Raw genomic sequence first — 17,155 nt, forward strand, 5'->3', positions numbered from 1 at the left:
GTTCTCCCACCTGCAGAACCACCTGCCGCAGCATCGCGGCCGCTTCCCCGCCCGGCCCCGGGGCGCTGCGGCCCCGCGGGAGCAGCAGGGACAACGCGCTCCCCACGCTTCCCGGCCTGTCCGCTCCCCTGGGCTGTCTGCTCTGGGGCAAAACTTTCGGGCTGCACGTGGAGAGCAGCTGTGCCAAGAAACGCGAAGCGTGTCCTCCACCAGCTGTGCACAGGGACAGGAGCTCCTTCCTGAGCGCCACACACACCGGGTCTCTGTCATTAGGCCGCCAGGACAAGGATCAAGCAACCACTTGTTGCCCAAAGGGACTTCCCTGTACTCGACAGCTCCACTGCGGGGGGGGGGGCGGGTACCAAACAAAAGAGGTGAAGGGCACCAGCTGCATCAACCTGACAGCAAGGAATCTTTCTCCCCCTCTCAAGTTTTAATTGCTCTAGGATCTAGATGACAAGTAGAAATTCAGCAGCATTTTCCCCAGCGCAGAAATCACAAAATATCACCCTGCATAAATCGCTTCCAACTCGTAAATTCAGTTATCTCAAACTTCAGTTTGAGAAATTCAGTAACAAACCAACAGACCGCAATCCTGGTACAACTCTCAAGGCTTTTTAGGAATACATTTTCATGACCATACTTATATATGCAAACAAAAACTCAGGCATTTTGTAGACTTCATCTAATTCCTGTCTGTAAGAAATTAAATTTGTTCATCATCCCATCAGATAATGACGAAGACCTGCAAACAAGATGGTTTGTTCTCACATTCAAGCCATGGTATCTATGGGCTTGTCTGCTGCGAGACAAGCTCTTCCCAGCCAGAAGCATGTACAAAAAAGGCACTCTCTTTTGCCAGCTGTGATGGCAAAAAGCTCTCACACAGACACTGCTCTGCCAACAGCAGAGCACTCCTGTCAGCTTATGTTATTCAGAGAGGTGGAACAGCAGTATTAACAAGAATTCCTTCCATCAGCATTTTCCCACCAGGGGAGTTTGCTGTATTCTCCAGCAGAAATTTTTTCTAGTGCAGATAAGCCCAAAGACAAGTAAAAGGCATTTTAAGTAGGCAAGGCACTTAAACATGTGATAATGCTTCATAGCCCTTTTCATTAAAACATCCTCAGATTGAAGTGGAAACCTCATGTAGTGTAGTTTAGCAACACCAGAGATTCAGCCTACATGCAGAGTACCTAAATAACCGTGTGCTCACATCACTTGGTCCTGTGTAGCTGCTGATATTAAAAATCATGATTTGCCCACACTTCTCTTCAAGCAGTTAGGTCTGCAGCAGTAAGACAGAGCTTAAAATAGTTTGTCAGATTAGATCCAGATCAAAAAGGGCACCACGACACTAAATACCTTTGAAGATCCTGACCTCTGTCAACAGGAGTTCACACCTACGTACTTTGGAAAAGATACATTCACAGTTTGCTGCCTTCCTGTTCCCTGTATAATTCAGTGAGATTGTTTACTGATTGCAACTTCCAGTCACAAACGGAAATGTTTGACTCATATCCAAGTTGTTCCCTCTACCCCCTACAGGTAAAACGAAGTTTTGCCTAAGATGTGCGGACTCCTTGAGTAAATTAATTCAAGGAATCTCCATGTGTAGTTTTTAGTGAGTAAAAAAATAATATAAATAATATAAACCATCAAGCTCTTGGTTTAATACCAGTTTTCTAAGCTGCATTTATTTACTACTGTAAGCACAGAATTGGCACAGTGTTTGAAAAATTCACATGAAATGGTCTCAAACAGCTGCACATATGATTCTGATTCTTTGCTCTCTCTGATCATACAAAGAGGGAACGTCACTGGATGCCCAGGGGACTCCAGTCAGCTGAAAAAAGGCCAAGCTTTTGCATGTCAAGATTATAATGTAAGCAACTGCAATAATAAATCTATGAAGTGATCATTTTGACCCATGCCAAACTTCTTTATGCTAGTATATTAAAGCATAACATTGTCTTAAAGGAGGAATGCAATTTTTCCCCACAAGTTCTGTAGTTCTGTCTGTTTAAACTATGTGATTTCCTGTATTTTATGCTGAGCATTAATTAATTTCTCATGTTAATAACATCTTACTGTTCCAGGGAAGAAAAAAAAAGACAATCAATAGGGAAGAAAGTAAACATGCACTTAACTTTTTCATCTCTTTAAAGCCTCCTTTCTAGGCAGGTTAACAAAGAGGAATAGAAAATCTACTCAAAGTGGTGGATGGTCTGATGAGGCAAGAAATATTTAATTTAACAGGACACATGAAATTGCAGATTAACTTGTGTTTCTCTGGCATGGAAAAGAGCATTTAAAAATCAAGAGAAACAAATCCCAAATAGTATCATTCTTTGTCAGACAGAAATGTATTTATTAGCCTACTCTTTCTCTTTTCTTTTTTTTTTTTTACCATTAGCACGTACAGAGAGTAGGCTTTATTGTTATGTTTTCAATCACAAGCTCAGCTGTCACAATAGCCAGGTAGACTCACATGAGACATTTACCAACTGCTAGGAAAAAGTCAACGTGTTCTAATATGCAGGAAAGCTAGCCTTCAAAACTATGCTTAAGACTCACAGGAATGTAGAAAGTCTTAAGTAATTTCAAGACAATACCAAGTAATTGCATTTTCAGCTGACAGCATCCCCATCTCTGTGCACTTTGGAGTCTTTGGTAGGTAAATAACTTTGACAATAGGAACACCCAAGTGAATTGTATCTCCCTCCTTGTATAAAAACCATGTTTCTGGTTAAGGGATATGGGCAACTTTGTTCACATTAAAGGAAAAAAGCGTAACTTATTCTTTACAATATCCAACACTTACATTTCATCCTGATTATTCTGAAAAAGTGAAAGACAACTCAAGAGAAGAAGCTGGCTGTTACTAATTCCACGCAAGACAGCAGAGGTAGAAATTCAAAATACGAAAACTGGAAGGTTTCAGCAGATTTGCAGAAGTGGACAAGAATGGGATCATCAATCATCTTAAGCATTTCCTTGAACAGTCCTCAGAACTAATACAGCATTCAGAGGCTACAGAGAAATTGTTGGTCTCCTCTCCCATAGCATCCTATGCAAAGCTGCCTTTCCTACAATTTTGACAAATATATGGAAAATATTCTCTGGTAGTTTCTTTTAGAAAGCTATTTCACAAGCACAGTAACTTGAAATTATAAAAATACAACTTTCAAATGGCTTTCTCCTTCACTGACAGCAAATGACAAACCAGAAAGAAAAAAAAACCACCACATATTCAATTACTTCTAGCCACAGAGCATTCCAGTTGTATCCTAGTATGACAAAGCTGCTCTAGGAAAAGGCAACTACCATAAAGCAGTTACTTATTCTTACAGAGGTGATTTGTTTGACTTCACTTAAGCAGTCAAGGACAGATAGCAACCTGAGGGTAGTATTTGCAGTCTATATGAGAAATTGCAAACTGTAACAGAGGAGCAATGCTGAAATGCCAACCATGCTAAAAAGCTTCAAATAACTTGAGAAGTCCAGGCATGGCTTGTCCCAAGTGCCAACACCACCTATTGATTTTAAATAGTTACAGAAAGGTCAATTTTGCCCAGGGTCCTGAAGAAATTCACATCAAATGATTACAGAAGTAGCTGCTGCCCTCAACAGCACACTATTAGACGGTTGATAATTATTACTGCAGTGCAATTATACAAATAAACATTTTTAAGGGTTCCAGAAACATTCAAGAAGATACAGCAGTCTCCTTTATCAGCCCATCAACATTATCTAATATTACCACCCATGGTGGATTCCACAGAGAATTGCAAAAGTAATAGCAATTTAACAACAAAGTGCCCATGGAGGAAAGCTGCCAGTGCCCATGCCAAGCTTATCTTCTTGACAACAACATATGATGTCTAATAATACCAAAGCCATGAGCCTGTCACCATCTGCACCTTTAAATGGACTCAGGATCCTGGTGTCACTATTCACATGGCAATTAGTGATTTCACACATTATACTACCTTGGACAAACAGAGAAGGAGTTACTCAAAATAGCAAGTGTCTACATTCCAGCATTATTATCTGTGAATGCAGAATAAGAGAAACTTCACAAGTAGTTCTCTGCCTTCTAACAAAATTCTATAATTTCAGGGCAGTCTAGCAGACAATTATAAATCAGGTATTTGCATAGCACATTACATGATTTTACAAAATTGACAGTATTTGATATTGGTAATAGGCTGGCATATGAACTATGCCATGGCTGAGCGATTTTTCTCTTCAAGACCTAGCATAGTTCTGCCTGATGAACCTGATCTCCTTTTATAACCTGATGACCTGACTATTGGACAAGGGAAAGGCTGTGAATATTGTCTATCTGGACCTCCAAAAAGCATTTGACACGGTTCCCCATATAAATGTCATTAAAAAACTGGCTGCTCATGGCCTGGATGAGCATATGATCTGTTGGATCAAGCACTGGCTGGACAGTTGGGCCCAAAGAGTGGTGATCAATGGAATCAAATCCAGCTGGGGCCAGTCACAAGTGGTGTTCCTCAGGGTTCAGTGTTGGGACTGTTTCTGTTTAACATGTTTGATGATGATCTCGATAAAGACATAGAGCGCATTATCAGTAAGCTTGCAGATAACACCAAGCTAGGCTGGAGTGTTGATATGCATGAGGATAGGAAGGCTCTACAGAGAGACTTGGATAGATTGGATTGTTGGGCTAATGTCAATGGTATGGGCTTAAATAAGGCCAAGTGCCAGGTCCTGCACTTGTGCCACAACAACCCCAGGCAACACTACAGGCTTGGGGAAGTGTGGCTGGAAAGTGTCTGTCAGAAAAGGACCCAGGGGTTCTAATTGACAAGAGGCTGAATATGAGCCAGCAGTGTGCCCAGGTGGCCAAGAAAACCAATGGCATCCTGGCTTAGATTAGAAATAGTGTGACCAGCAGAAGTAGAGAGGTGGTTGTCCCCCTGTACTCAGCACTGGTGAGGCCACACCTGGAATAATGTGTCCCATTTTGGGCACCTTAATTCAAGAGAGATATGGAGGTGCTGGAGTGAATACAGAGGAGGGCAACGAAGCTGGTGAAGGGCCCAGAGAATAAACCTTATGAAGAATGCTGGAAGAAGCCAGGAATGGCTAGTTTAAGGAAGAGAAGGCTGAGGGGAGACGTCAGGCTCTACAGCTACCTGAAAGGTCACTGTAGAGAGGTTGGTGCTGGTCTCTTTTCACAGGTAATTAGCGACAGAACAAGAGGGAATGGCTTCAAGCTGCAACAGGGGAGGTTTAGACTGGACATAAAGAAAAAAAATTTCACAGAAAGAGTGGTTAGACACTGGAGTAGGCTGCCCAGGGAGGTAGTTGATTCACCATCCCTGGACGTGTTTAAGGGTCATTTGGATGTGGTGTTGGTGGAGACGGTTTAGGGAAGAACTTTGTAGAGGACGGATGATGGTTGGACTCGGTGACCCCAAGGGTCTTTTCCAACCTGAATAGTTCTATGATTCTGTGATTTGTAATTTCTGAAGACTTCTCAGAAAACAACAAATGTCTGTTCTATAAGTCCACTGAATCTTTATAAGGACTGAATGTCCTGCTCACACACATATGGCTTTAATGTGATCCTGGAATTTGTTATCAACTGTCGCAAGAACAGTTTCCCACATCAACTACAATCTCCCTTTTAATATGCAGATAACCTTTAAAAATTATTACTTTCAAGCTTGTCACTATATTTTTGATGAATACAAGCTACTAGCTCTTGTGTGATCATACTACAATGCTTTTGGCATGCCCTATTGCATTCTAACTTCAAGACACAAACCACAACATTTTTCAGTTTACATGAGGAAAATGTTGTGGCTGAGTCTTCCTAGTAACATTCTACAATTACTCACTCACAGGTGTAACTCGAGTTGGAAGTTTAGAAGAGAGTGCATTTGCACATTTCAAGTCCAAGCCAAAATGCTATACACTAGCAAGCAATTCAATTAGCCTCAGAAAATTAAAAAATTATGCCTGAAATGTGTGGTTAAATTAGGCTTTATTACAAAACATTTAGTCTTGCAGTGTTCTTTCAGTAAGAATGGAGCACTGAATGCAGCAAGGCAGAAACCTAAAAGAACTAGACACCACAATCAGAGTGTTACATAAAAATATTATCCTCCAGAGAGCAGCTGCACAGCTCTCCCCATTAATTTCTCAGAAAAGGAAACACCAGCCAAGATGACATAAAATGTAAGGTTCCATTTTGGTCCTGAATTAAAAGCGTTACTGACAACAGATGTGTATGCCCTTGGCGTAACTGCTCCAAGTGCTGCACAATAGCAGATGCAGTGGGAGTAAGTTAATTTTGCTTCACTGTCGTTAATATTTAATTAGCAAAAATGGAATCAACTTCCCAGCAGAGTGACAACTCACAGCAATATAGCAGCAATATGGTGTCAGAAATAAAAGGATTCAAAGGATTCCTAAACCATTGATGTCTTAGCCATTTAATTCTTGCATAGAGCAGGTATTGCAGGCAAAGTTTTATCTTGCTTTTATCTAGCTAATGGGCTTCATCTTAGCTCTTTGATGAAGACGGTACCAACTCAAGCTGAGAGTTTAATCAAGTTGTTAGAATGTCCACATACTTGTTTGTAGTCAACACAGTCTTCTAAAAAAGAGCAAACTGCTTTCCACTTCAAGCTGTCAGTGTAAGGAAATGAAGTTTAATCAATAGGCCATGTCAGCACTTCCAAAATATACACCAGCAACTAATGTTGTAAGAGGCAGTTTAACCAAATAATGTCTGGAAAGAATGAATTATAACATTGTTTTGTGTATCCTTTACATAGATATGCCAAAATCAAAGGTAAGATTCTAAGCAAATCTAATACTGAGTTCTTAGTATATGACACTTAACAACTGATGATAACTTATTTGAGATGAAAAAAGAGTTCATAGGTTCTGATTCACTTAAAAAAAAAGTCAGAAGGAAGCAGTTTTAATCATGAAAGAAGACATACAGAGGCAGCAAGAAGAATAGGTAACAACTGAAGACTTAACACAGATATACAAAGCTGTTTCCCACAGTGATAACAGTATTAGTAGTAACCTGAAATTTCCTCTGTAAAAGAAAATTCACTTAAAATATATTTTATTCATGCATTTGTTTAAATTAGGGGAAGAGTTAAGCATAAACTCACCACTTATGCAACCTCCTCCCTCCTTACAGTTGACTATCAATTTATATTATAATTTCAACTGAACTTAGCAGTGGAAAAATAAAAATTAAGAGATTATAAACAAACATACCATCACCGTTGTCTTTGTATCTCAATATTTTTCCATCAGATCGTAATCCTGGAGGGGCTCATTTTCAGATCCCTATTTTTTCCTGCAGATCTTCTACCCCCCTGTGGCAGTAACATTTTTAGAATTAAAACAGACTTTCAACTTGCACCACAGGAAGGATTTCTGATGGAACATTGACTTAAAAAATGTGGTGACAGTTCACAAGTTGAATGATATCTCAACTTCTCTAAAGCAGCAGTTTTGCTTCCTCTTTAACCTTAAAGTCATGAGAAAAAAAAATCCCAAACACTTGCTGCTTTGATGATTAATTAATTAAAAAGGCTGAGAAAAAATACTATTGGTGTCATAATTTAGATTCACTGAATCAATGAAACCAGGGCCTATACTGGCAATACAATTTTGGTATACACCTCTCACAGGGATCAAGCTTTACAGTACTTACAGCAACATTTCCTAAATAGCTGCCTACTGTTCAAGATTTGTAAACAACAAACAGCACTGGGTTTGCAAATTCATCATAACTGAGGTGACACAGAAGCAGTACTGGTGCAGAAATAAGATCACTATGAAGGAAGTTCAGAAAAATACTAACAAACTTGGCATTTTTAAAGCAGCATTACCCTGCTGAAATACTCATCTAATGCCTTATTTGACTAAAAGAGTAGGCATCATCCATGTGTATGATCTGCAGATCATGACTGTGGTACCTTCATAGCACTGCACACATGGTAAATCCAAAAATTAGAATACCACATTAACATAGCTACACATCAATGTTATGGGTTCTGCATCATGATGGACAAACAGAACTACAGCAACTGATATTTTTGGACTGACTACTTCTGCTACTGGCATGTAAACAACAAAGATTTTCTTGAATAAATCCTAAAATTGAAGGGCTAATTGCTTTAAGAACAGATAACTATTCAGGAAACAAGCCAACACAATTGGGATATGACTAAAAAATCATTAGAGAAGAGTTAATTGTTTATTATATGAACACATTCACTGTTGCAGGAAACAAAATTTTAAGATTCACTCCCCTGTAGCTGAAGGTACCACTCCTAAGAATGGTATTATACACACAGGAAAATAAATTTCAACATTGTATCAATCTAAAACTTATACTTTCCCTTTCAAACATTACAAAAGATACTTGCTACTTGCCACTGAAAATGTTTACAAAGTCATCAAAAATATCAAAATCCCTACATTTGCTTTTCCTAGAAAATCCCTAGTCAAGATTTTTTTCTGGAATAAGACAAAAAAAGTCTCTTCAACCATCAAGTCTTTCTTGCTTGCTGAAAGACTCTTGGGTTTTATTTTTATAGTTAATGGATTAATTGTATAGTTAAAAGGTTAATTGTAATTAATGATTCTTTATTAATGAATCAAGACAAACTAGTGGGAAACAGGCTGAAAGGAGTCTGACAGCCAAAAAAACACACTAGAATGTACTAAAAATTTTACTTACAGATGTGGCTATTTGTAGTTATTATACAGCATATTTTATTTTAATTGTGTTTTCATAAATGCAAACATTTTTTAACACAAAACAACATTACAGGTCCTGATTCTGCTCATGGATTAGCACTGACAGCCATTACAGTCCACAGTCTCAAATCTAATCACAAAATAGGAAGCCACAAATAAAACCATTCAATACACAGCACAAATCATCTCTTTAGTGTCTTAAGTAAATTTTACATCTGCTATTCCACTACATTTATCCAAAAGGATACTGATCCTTATGTCTGAAAGCTAGAATAATGCTACATTTTACTCAATTACACAGCTTTAGATTAACTGCAAAGTAGCTCGAGGCTCTTGAAGTACATCTGCTGTAATGTTGAAAAGCATGTAAATCAGTAGTCATTGGAATTGCCAATGAACTGTCACAAGAAGGAAAAAAAAATAACTAGGTCTTTGGCCAACAGCAGATACTGACAACTGAGTGTGTATTATATTATATAGATTTGTATTATTTCAAACACTGCCAAGACTTCTTTAAGATGGGTTTTTAGTATCTTACCATGCTATCTGTAGAGTCTAGAAACACAAAAGGTATTAAGTCTACCCAATGCAACTACTATACATTTATTAAATCATACAAATTTTTTGGTAGCCCACCAACATATTCCACATCCTTTCCTTACATGAATTTTTGACCTTGCCATTAACAACTTAAATTAAAACACATTTGAGTAAACTGAAATTGCAAGTATTCTCCCAAAACATGAACCATGAGTTCATGCACATCTTAGGAAGTTCATGCATGTAATTTTTGATGCAGTGCTACAGAAGATTAACACTCGGATTCAGAAAGATGTATGAGCAATTGCATCCACTACTTAGGGAGAAATTAGAACTGATGCTGTTCACCTTCTAGTGAAATTATCTCACCTGTTCAGGCCAAGAACATCTGTCCCTTCTTTGATTGCAGTTCTATGTATTCCTGTGAGGGACTAGCCCTCAGGACCTATTGGGGAAGTGGCATCAACATTGTAAGCCCTCCAAAAAAACAAAAGGACTGCCTGACACCTTTAGAAATAATGGCCTGCACATGGAGACCAAGATAGAGTTAATGATACAGGAGCAGAGGGGCAGGTCTTGCAGCTTGAACATGTGTATTGTGACTTTTATAATCAAAGTATCAGCCTTGATGACTGCGCAGCCTGAGCATGTATTTTTCATGAGTTATTCCTTTGATAGCTCTAATTAAAGCAAATGTTCAAATACAGACCTTGAGTGTTGTTTCACCTTAATCCAATCAAGTGGTATACAATACCTGGGCATTTCCTCAGACTGTACCATGTTTATCACTCTCTCTGAAAGAGCCAGGTCTGAAACTGAGACTGGACCCAGCCACACCTAGTCTACTTTCTAAGGCAGAGTTTAGAAAGCAAGGGGGTCCAATCTGAATCTCCGTACATAGCTCAGTCCAGGTCATGACAACTTCCTACCCCAATACTCATCAGGCCCTTGGCTGAGCCATGTCAACATGCTAATCCAGTAGAAAGTTAACCCAACAAAAATACAGAACAACTGAGTGTTTTCCTTGCTATATTTTCTTGCAAAATTAGAATACTGAAATGGCTAAGAATGTTCCAAAAGTACCACAAGAAAGCAAGCAGAAGGGATGACAGGAACTGCAGCACAGCAGCAGCCTAGCAATCAGAGATAATTAGGTTCCCATTTTGTTCCTTCAAATGTTTTAAAGATTTTGGTCCCCCTCATAAAGCTCAAAGCTCCTGATCATGTTCTTTGGAGAGAGGTGTACAGAAAGACACACACTTATCACTTAACAGGTCAGCTGCTATGATGCCAAAGCTCTACTCCTTTCTTCATCTGTAACTTGCTATTTTTTCCAAATAGCCAAGTGACTTTTAATGGGCTTTTTGCCCATAAAAGCATAGTCCAACTGATTTCTCCCCAGCCATGCATTCATGCTACCAAATCAGCAATAAAACTGCTTTGGACCAAAAGGCAGGATAGTGAGGGACAGAGGACAGAGGTTCATGGGGCGGGGGAAGAGTTGGAAGACTGGGTAAAGAGAGCCGCACAGTCCATATTGCCAGCTGCCCTGCACTTACTTGGCTCAGGCACATTGCAAAACTAAATTCTAACCAGCTTCCTGGCTCAGCTGATTTTCAAAAACTCCCAAGTTCAGTGGGTTTGTTAACCCCCCAAGCCCCACATAAACAGGTAATAAAGACATAAACGAAGATCTGCCTACTTAGGGAGCGTCCATGGTGTTACAGTGGAGTACCCTCCACCTAAGGGGACATTTTTACCTGCCAAGCCCAAATCTTCTCACTACTGAAGCTAAATATAAGTTCAGAGACAAGAGATGTGAACCCAGGCCAGGATCTCCATCCTGTGGGTAAACACGAAGTCACATTCCTCAGACTTCTAAAAGTAAGAAAATCTTATGGAAAAGAAAAAAGTATTATAATAAGTCTACCTGTTTCCACAGTTTCAGTCTCAATTTCTTGTTCCTCTGCTACATCTTGCATCAGGTAAGTCTCGTCATCATAAACCAGGACCTGAGCAGCGTAACCCTGTTCTAGTCTGGCACTAGGAACTGGCTCCACAATCACTGCTGGGAATTCAGAGACTGGCTCATTTTCCTATAGAAAGGAAAAAAAAAAACAAAACCAAAAACAAAAACCATGCTCTAAATACTGTACTGTTCAATGCTACATCAATATTTTCCTCTAATGCTCTTATGTATTTTATGGGATAATAATTGCCCAGATTTTTAAAGGAAATTTTCTTCTAAAGCAAGACATTAAAAAAAAAGTAAAAGATAGCTTAGCATCACCCAAAGGGACCTTCCTGAATCTCAAATACATTTTCCTGGGTTTAAGCACTTAAAAATTAAAGCATCAGACAGCTTTAAGACATTGAAAAGCAAAAGCTTTCTAAGGAAGACATTCAGCTGTGGGAAGTGTTTCTGCTCCCTCTGCTCCACAAAATGTAATCAAGGCTTTGCATGTGTACTGCAACATACCAACACCTGACCTGTATCTTAGGAACACTCATGTTTTGTATTAAGCACATAAGTACTTTGAAAGAACTGGCTCCTTCAAAGCCCATATGCCTACCTCTGCTTATTTAAGGATCAAAATATCTGTAACAGCACATTTCAGCTGTTAGTGTTGCAGAAATGGAACCCTGCCAGATTCTATTTACTATGAGGTACAGGATAGTAGAATATATTATTTGTTGGTAAGAATGCAAAATACAAGCAAATACATTGCATTGGAAAAAGTTCTTGTATTGTTCTGCTCATCTTGTTCTACACCTCAAGACATGTGAGATCTTTACTTTAAACAGATCCTTGGTACAGAATTTAATTTTCTCAGCCCAGTCTACAGTTGGACTGCAGACTTCAAAACTTACTGCTTCCACTTCACTGTGATTATAAAATCTTCTAATAAAAGATAATTGAAAAATGGCCTGCTCACTTCCTGCACATGCAACCATCTTTAATCAGTTTCACTTGCTTTCATAGTAAGTTCACAGCGAATTTTTCTTTCAAATTAAGAAAAAAGGTATAAAGTTTGTTAGTAAATAAATGCTATTAATTTTTCTAACCTGTTCATTTTTTATTCCATTGCTGTCAAACTCCAGGCCAGGGCCTCCAGTGTCAATCACTGCTGATGTCATGGTGCATCCCCTGAAGACGCTTAGAGAGCTGTTATCTGTCCTGAAGACAGTAATGCTGGTAGCCTGAGGTTATCAAAGGCTTAAATTCACAATCCACTTCTATTAAACAGCAAGGCAGAGGCGGCTGAAACACAAAATAATTTTAAGTTATTTGCATAGTTTATATCCAAAAGTCTTCCAATGTTATAGCTATTCCAAAATGTAGCTATTGCATGCTGCATCTCTACATCGAGAGCATCAGCGAACACAACAAATGTCACAGAATGTGCTGACCTTGGTAAAGTTAACACTGCCTACTGCCATTCAACACAAGTTTCACACTACCTTTTAATACTAAAGTAACACAGTTTCAGTTTGGTTCTGGCAAGTTGTTAAATTTCACACAATTCTAAAAACGTTAGATATAAACTAATATTTTTTTATTATTTTTTTTTTTATTATTTTCCACTGGCCAAAAGCATGGAGTTCTCACTGAGATCAAATACCAACTAGATTTTGAAACATATGTTTGATTCAGTGCAACTTCTTTATAGTTACTGTTTTCCTATTAAATTAGGCGATTTTTTATTACATTTTCTTCTTTGTTCTACTAGTTTCATAGTCATTTCATAATGCTAGAGTTTCATAAGGTTTCACAACTACTTTCATAAAGCTTTCAAACATACTGCCTTTTTAAAGCAATGTATGTGTAATATACAGATCACAAGTACATACCCCAATTTCTATTTCAAAGAAAACTGTAGATTAAAGTTTTGTAGCAGTTCCTCTTTTTTCTCTATAAAATAAATCCTTATGAGTCAAAAAAAGTAGTTCCACATCATAATGCTTTGAGTATACCACTAACTCAATGAACTTACAAAGATATATAACCTCCATCTTCATGAATTTCTTTAAAACTAGATTAACAGCAATGCTTTGTTTCTAAACAACTGCTATTTATTTATTCTGAATAAATACTGCTACTCACATCCTGTCTTTGGAAGAGATAATCTCTGTTCATAAACCTTCTGCTGTTAGGAGCAGTTTACTACTTCAAGATGCAAACTAAGAAATTTGGCTTCTTAGTTGTACAACAGAAAGTACATATTCCATCTGAGAAATAAGAGAACCCAATCTGATATCAATTACCCTTGCAAGTAACTCCACTGAGATCAACTCTTATAACAGAAGCCAGAATTCAGCCTAACAGCCAGAATTCAGCCCAACGTTTTTAATAAAATAAATCCATTTAGAAAGCAAAATCACAGAGGTCTGCAAGAAAACAGGATCTTCCAATATACACTGAAGAAAAAAATATATAATTAATACTCCAATGGATAAACTCAATAAACCTGCTTTTCAACAGCAGGCAGCCAGCTTAAACTAAAGTAATCTTGCACATACAGGGAAAACAGAGTAAGATGTTAATATTTTGCACCCTTACATACAAAAAGGAGAATAAATTCTGATAGCAGCTTTCTAGGCAATTAATCCTCATGAAATAGAATTGAAGAACAGGAAATCATCTTAAATCACTCTCACAGTAGCAGCAGAATAAACACAAGATACATTCCAAAAGAAAGGAAAAAAAATGTGTAATTTAGGAGAAAAAAAATATTTTTTTGCTTACATAGGCACCAACTTGACAGGAGAAAGCATGATTCATACCTAGAAATATTTCATTGGTAGTGGCACAAAAACACATTCATACTTTATTTTCCATTGTTCAATTTCTAAAGCTAGCACCTATTGACTAGAAGATTGACTATCAATCTTTTCCTTGATGAAAAAGAAAGCAAAGACCTCTTCAGCTCCCCAAACAAGACTCAAAGTGGAAAGTCTTCAACAAGCATCCCTAGAGCCATATACAGCTGTCACCCTCCAGGCTTCTAGCACATAAAGCCTACTCCTTACCGGCCTATCAATCACCACATTATTTCAAAAGTCTTTAAATTCAGAAGTATGTAGAGAAACAGTTCTTTATTAATAATTTAATCACTTTTACTGTAAGAGACTTCTTCTTTTCTACACTTGTCCATCTACATCCACACTAGAAATACTGCCAAACAATCATAACCCAAAAGAGAAGTCCAAAGGTTGGAAATTATATTTTTATTTGGAAGCATAGACTTCAACCAATTTCAGGTATCAGCATTATTCCTACAACTCAGGCACGTATCTATGTAAGAACATACAGTGCTCCAGGTAGTATCTCTGCGTAGCTTCAGCATTTCACAAAGCTAATTTGGTTCTCACGCAGTATATTAATGCAAGTGAACAACCATATACTAGACCACATGTACTGTCTATTCCTATTTTATGTACTATAATCCCACACAGGTGGCCAAACAGCTGTCAAATTGTAGCAAGTGAAAACAATACCTTGTACTAGATCAGGTTATCTCAAAAACCCGCTATTTCTGTTTCCTAGGTTACAAGAAGTTTAGATTACTTTTGCCCTGATTTATCTCTACATGAATTACCAATTACCTATAGAAGTGAATGTAGGGCAATGCAGGAACATAAATTACAATCCTCATTTTCCAGTTCCAGCAGAAATTCATAGTAATAACCTTACAGAATAAATACACAGAAGAATAAATGAGATACTTCTTAACATCAATTTAAAGGATGGTACTTCTAGACTGAAAGCACAGAACAGTCCAGGCAAGGAAAAATGAAAGACCGTGAGTCTTCATATAACAGGATTTGAGCTTCACATGAAGAGCCTTGCTATTCAGCAACCTTTTCAAAAACCTGACAGGGTGAGGAAAAAGGCAAGCCTGCTGGCCAGCAAGTGGAACGCTAAAAAGCTTCAGTTCAGTCTGGTTTAAAAGTTTTGAGTTAAAACAAATGCACAAACACACCTGACACACATAAGCATACATTAGACTCCTGCACTTAGACAGATGCACTTTTTTTTGAATGAACTAGCTAAGTATCTGCCTTCTTCTCTTTTCCTAAGTAGTATGTCCCTTTCTGCCTTTTCTGCGTCTCTCTTGAATTTCAGTAGGATACTGAATCTATTTCCCATTTTCTCCCTATCAAGCCACAACCAATTTGACTTCTGGAAAAGGAAAAGACTGCCCAGCCACATTCAGATATCAGTTCCAACATTCCTCAAGGCTAACTGAGACAAAAAGGCCAAAAGATGATTAGACTTGGATTCTTAAACTAAGAGATAATTCAGGTTTGTAAGAAAGCAGGTTATCTCCCAGTGATACAATTCGCATTGAAGCTGGTTCAAGGTATGACTATTTTTGAGTTACAGAACATGCAAAAAGATTTTGAAAAAAATCAAGAACAACAACAAAAACAACAACAAAACAAAAAATACCCCCCACAAAGTGCAAGTTTACCTCCTCTCCAGACAGGTGTTTACAACAAAGCAAAATATGGAATTACATCAGAGGAAAAAAACCAAACAACTAACATTTCAAGAGAGAGGACCAAATTATTATGTTACAGATCTGACATCCACTCCTGCTATTCTTGGTCATGGAAAATGCAGGGAAAAACTAGTTCTGAAACATTTGGAATATTCCTTACAACAGAGAAAACAGCTTTACTGCATCACTCCCTGTTTTTATACATATCTCATGGGAAAACAAAAATAAATCTATGTGCTCCCTCCATCAAAAAAAAAAATAATCAGAATCTCAAAGTCACATTCTTTGCCTCAAGAGGAAGAAGTTTCTGTTCACCACTACAGAAGACACTACGAAGACTATTTTTTTTATAGTTCTCACTGGTCAAGATCAATTTCAGCAGGTATGTCTTCAGAGCCTACAGGGCACTTGTAACAAAGGATGCAAATTACCAAGCAGTTTATTCCATATTTAACAGTACATTCATATGGCCTACATTATGTACCCTGTGTCTGCCTGTAAGAAACCCAAACCATCCTTTTGTTTTCAGCAGCTACCAGCTTAAAAACACTTCAAATCACAGCTGTGATGAATGCACAGTAGCCCCACAAAACTCAGAATCTGAAATCAATCTCCCTTTGCATGACCACCTATCAAGTTATTAAAGAAGCAAACATGCATCTCAACAGAAATAACAATAATAATTGAAAAAACAGTGTGGGAAGGATGGCAGTATCACCTTTACTAGATGAGATTTGAAGTTATTTAGGACTGGCTTCAAAACAAAACTAAACAAAAATCTGCAGTTCTAGTACACTTTTATTTAAACTATAATTAAAAAAACACTGCCAAAATTCAGTTTTTTAAAAGATGCACAGACTCATGCCCACGCATTAAAAGAAGGCAAACATGCAGAACGCTGGGCAGCAGTGACCAGAGGCAGCTGCTCCTGCAGCACTCAGCAGAAACATAAGAGTACTTGGAACAATGTCCTCCTTTTATTCAGTTGGCAAACTAAATCCTGAGGAGAGATTTATGTGTATACCTACACAGATGCAACCGCAAGAGCAAGAAGTGGCATCACACACAACTTTTTTCAAAAAGCCCCTAGTTTGGGGGTTTTTTTAAGAAAAAAAAAAAAAAAGCTAAAAAAGTCAGCTTGAAAATTTAATCAGTTATTCATATAGAAATACACTGGCAAAGATCACTGCAGAATCCCACTAACTGTAACAAGGCTTCCAAGGGTACAAAGGTGGTCTTTCATAGACAGCACTTCAAATATACCAGTAAAAGTCACTATCACTCCAACATATAAAACATGGTGCACACTGTAAGAAAAAATAAAACATATTGAC

At 38.0% G+C, this 17,155-nt stretch overlaps 1 protein-coding gene across 2 annotated transcripts in view; it reads right to left on the reverse strand.

The window, feature by feature from the left end:
* Positions 1-12,453, reverse strand: part of ELF2 (E74-like factor 2 (ets domain transcription factor)) — a 30,321-nt gene extending 17,868 nt beyond the window's left edge. For both annotated transcript variants that reach the window (XM_010008921.1, XM_010008920.1), the window contains exons 1-2: positions 12,382-12,453; positions 11,246-11,411 (exon numbers count right to left, since the gene is read on the reverse strand). In XM_010008921.1, the coding sequence (XP_010007223.1) occupies positions 11,246-11,411; positions 12,382-12,453 (238 nt within the window). The remainder of the gene's footprint in view (positions 1-11,245; positions 11,412-12,381) is intronic.
* Positions 12,454-17,155: the final 4,702 nt, after the last annotated feature.

Source organism: Chaetura pelagica, unplaced genomic scaffold (genome assembly GCF_000747805.2).
Source record: "Chaetura pelagica isolate M959 unplaced genomic scaffold, ChaPel_1.0 scaffold221, whole genome shotgun sequence".
Lineage (NCBI taxonomy): Eukaryota > Metazoa > Chordata > Aves > Apodiformes > Apodidae > Chaetura > Chaetura pelagica.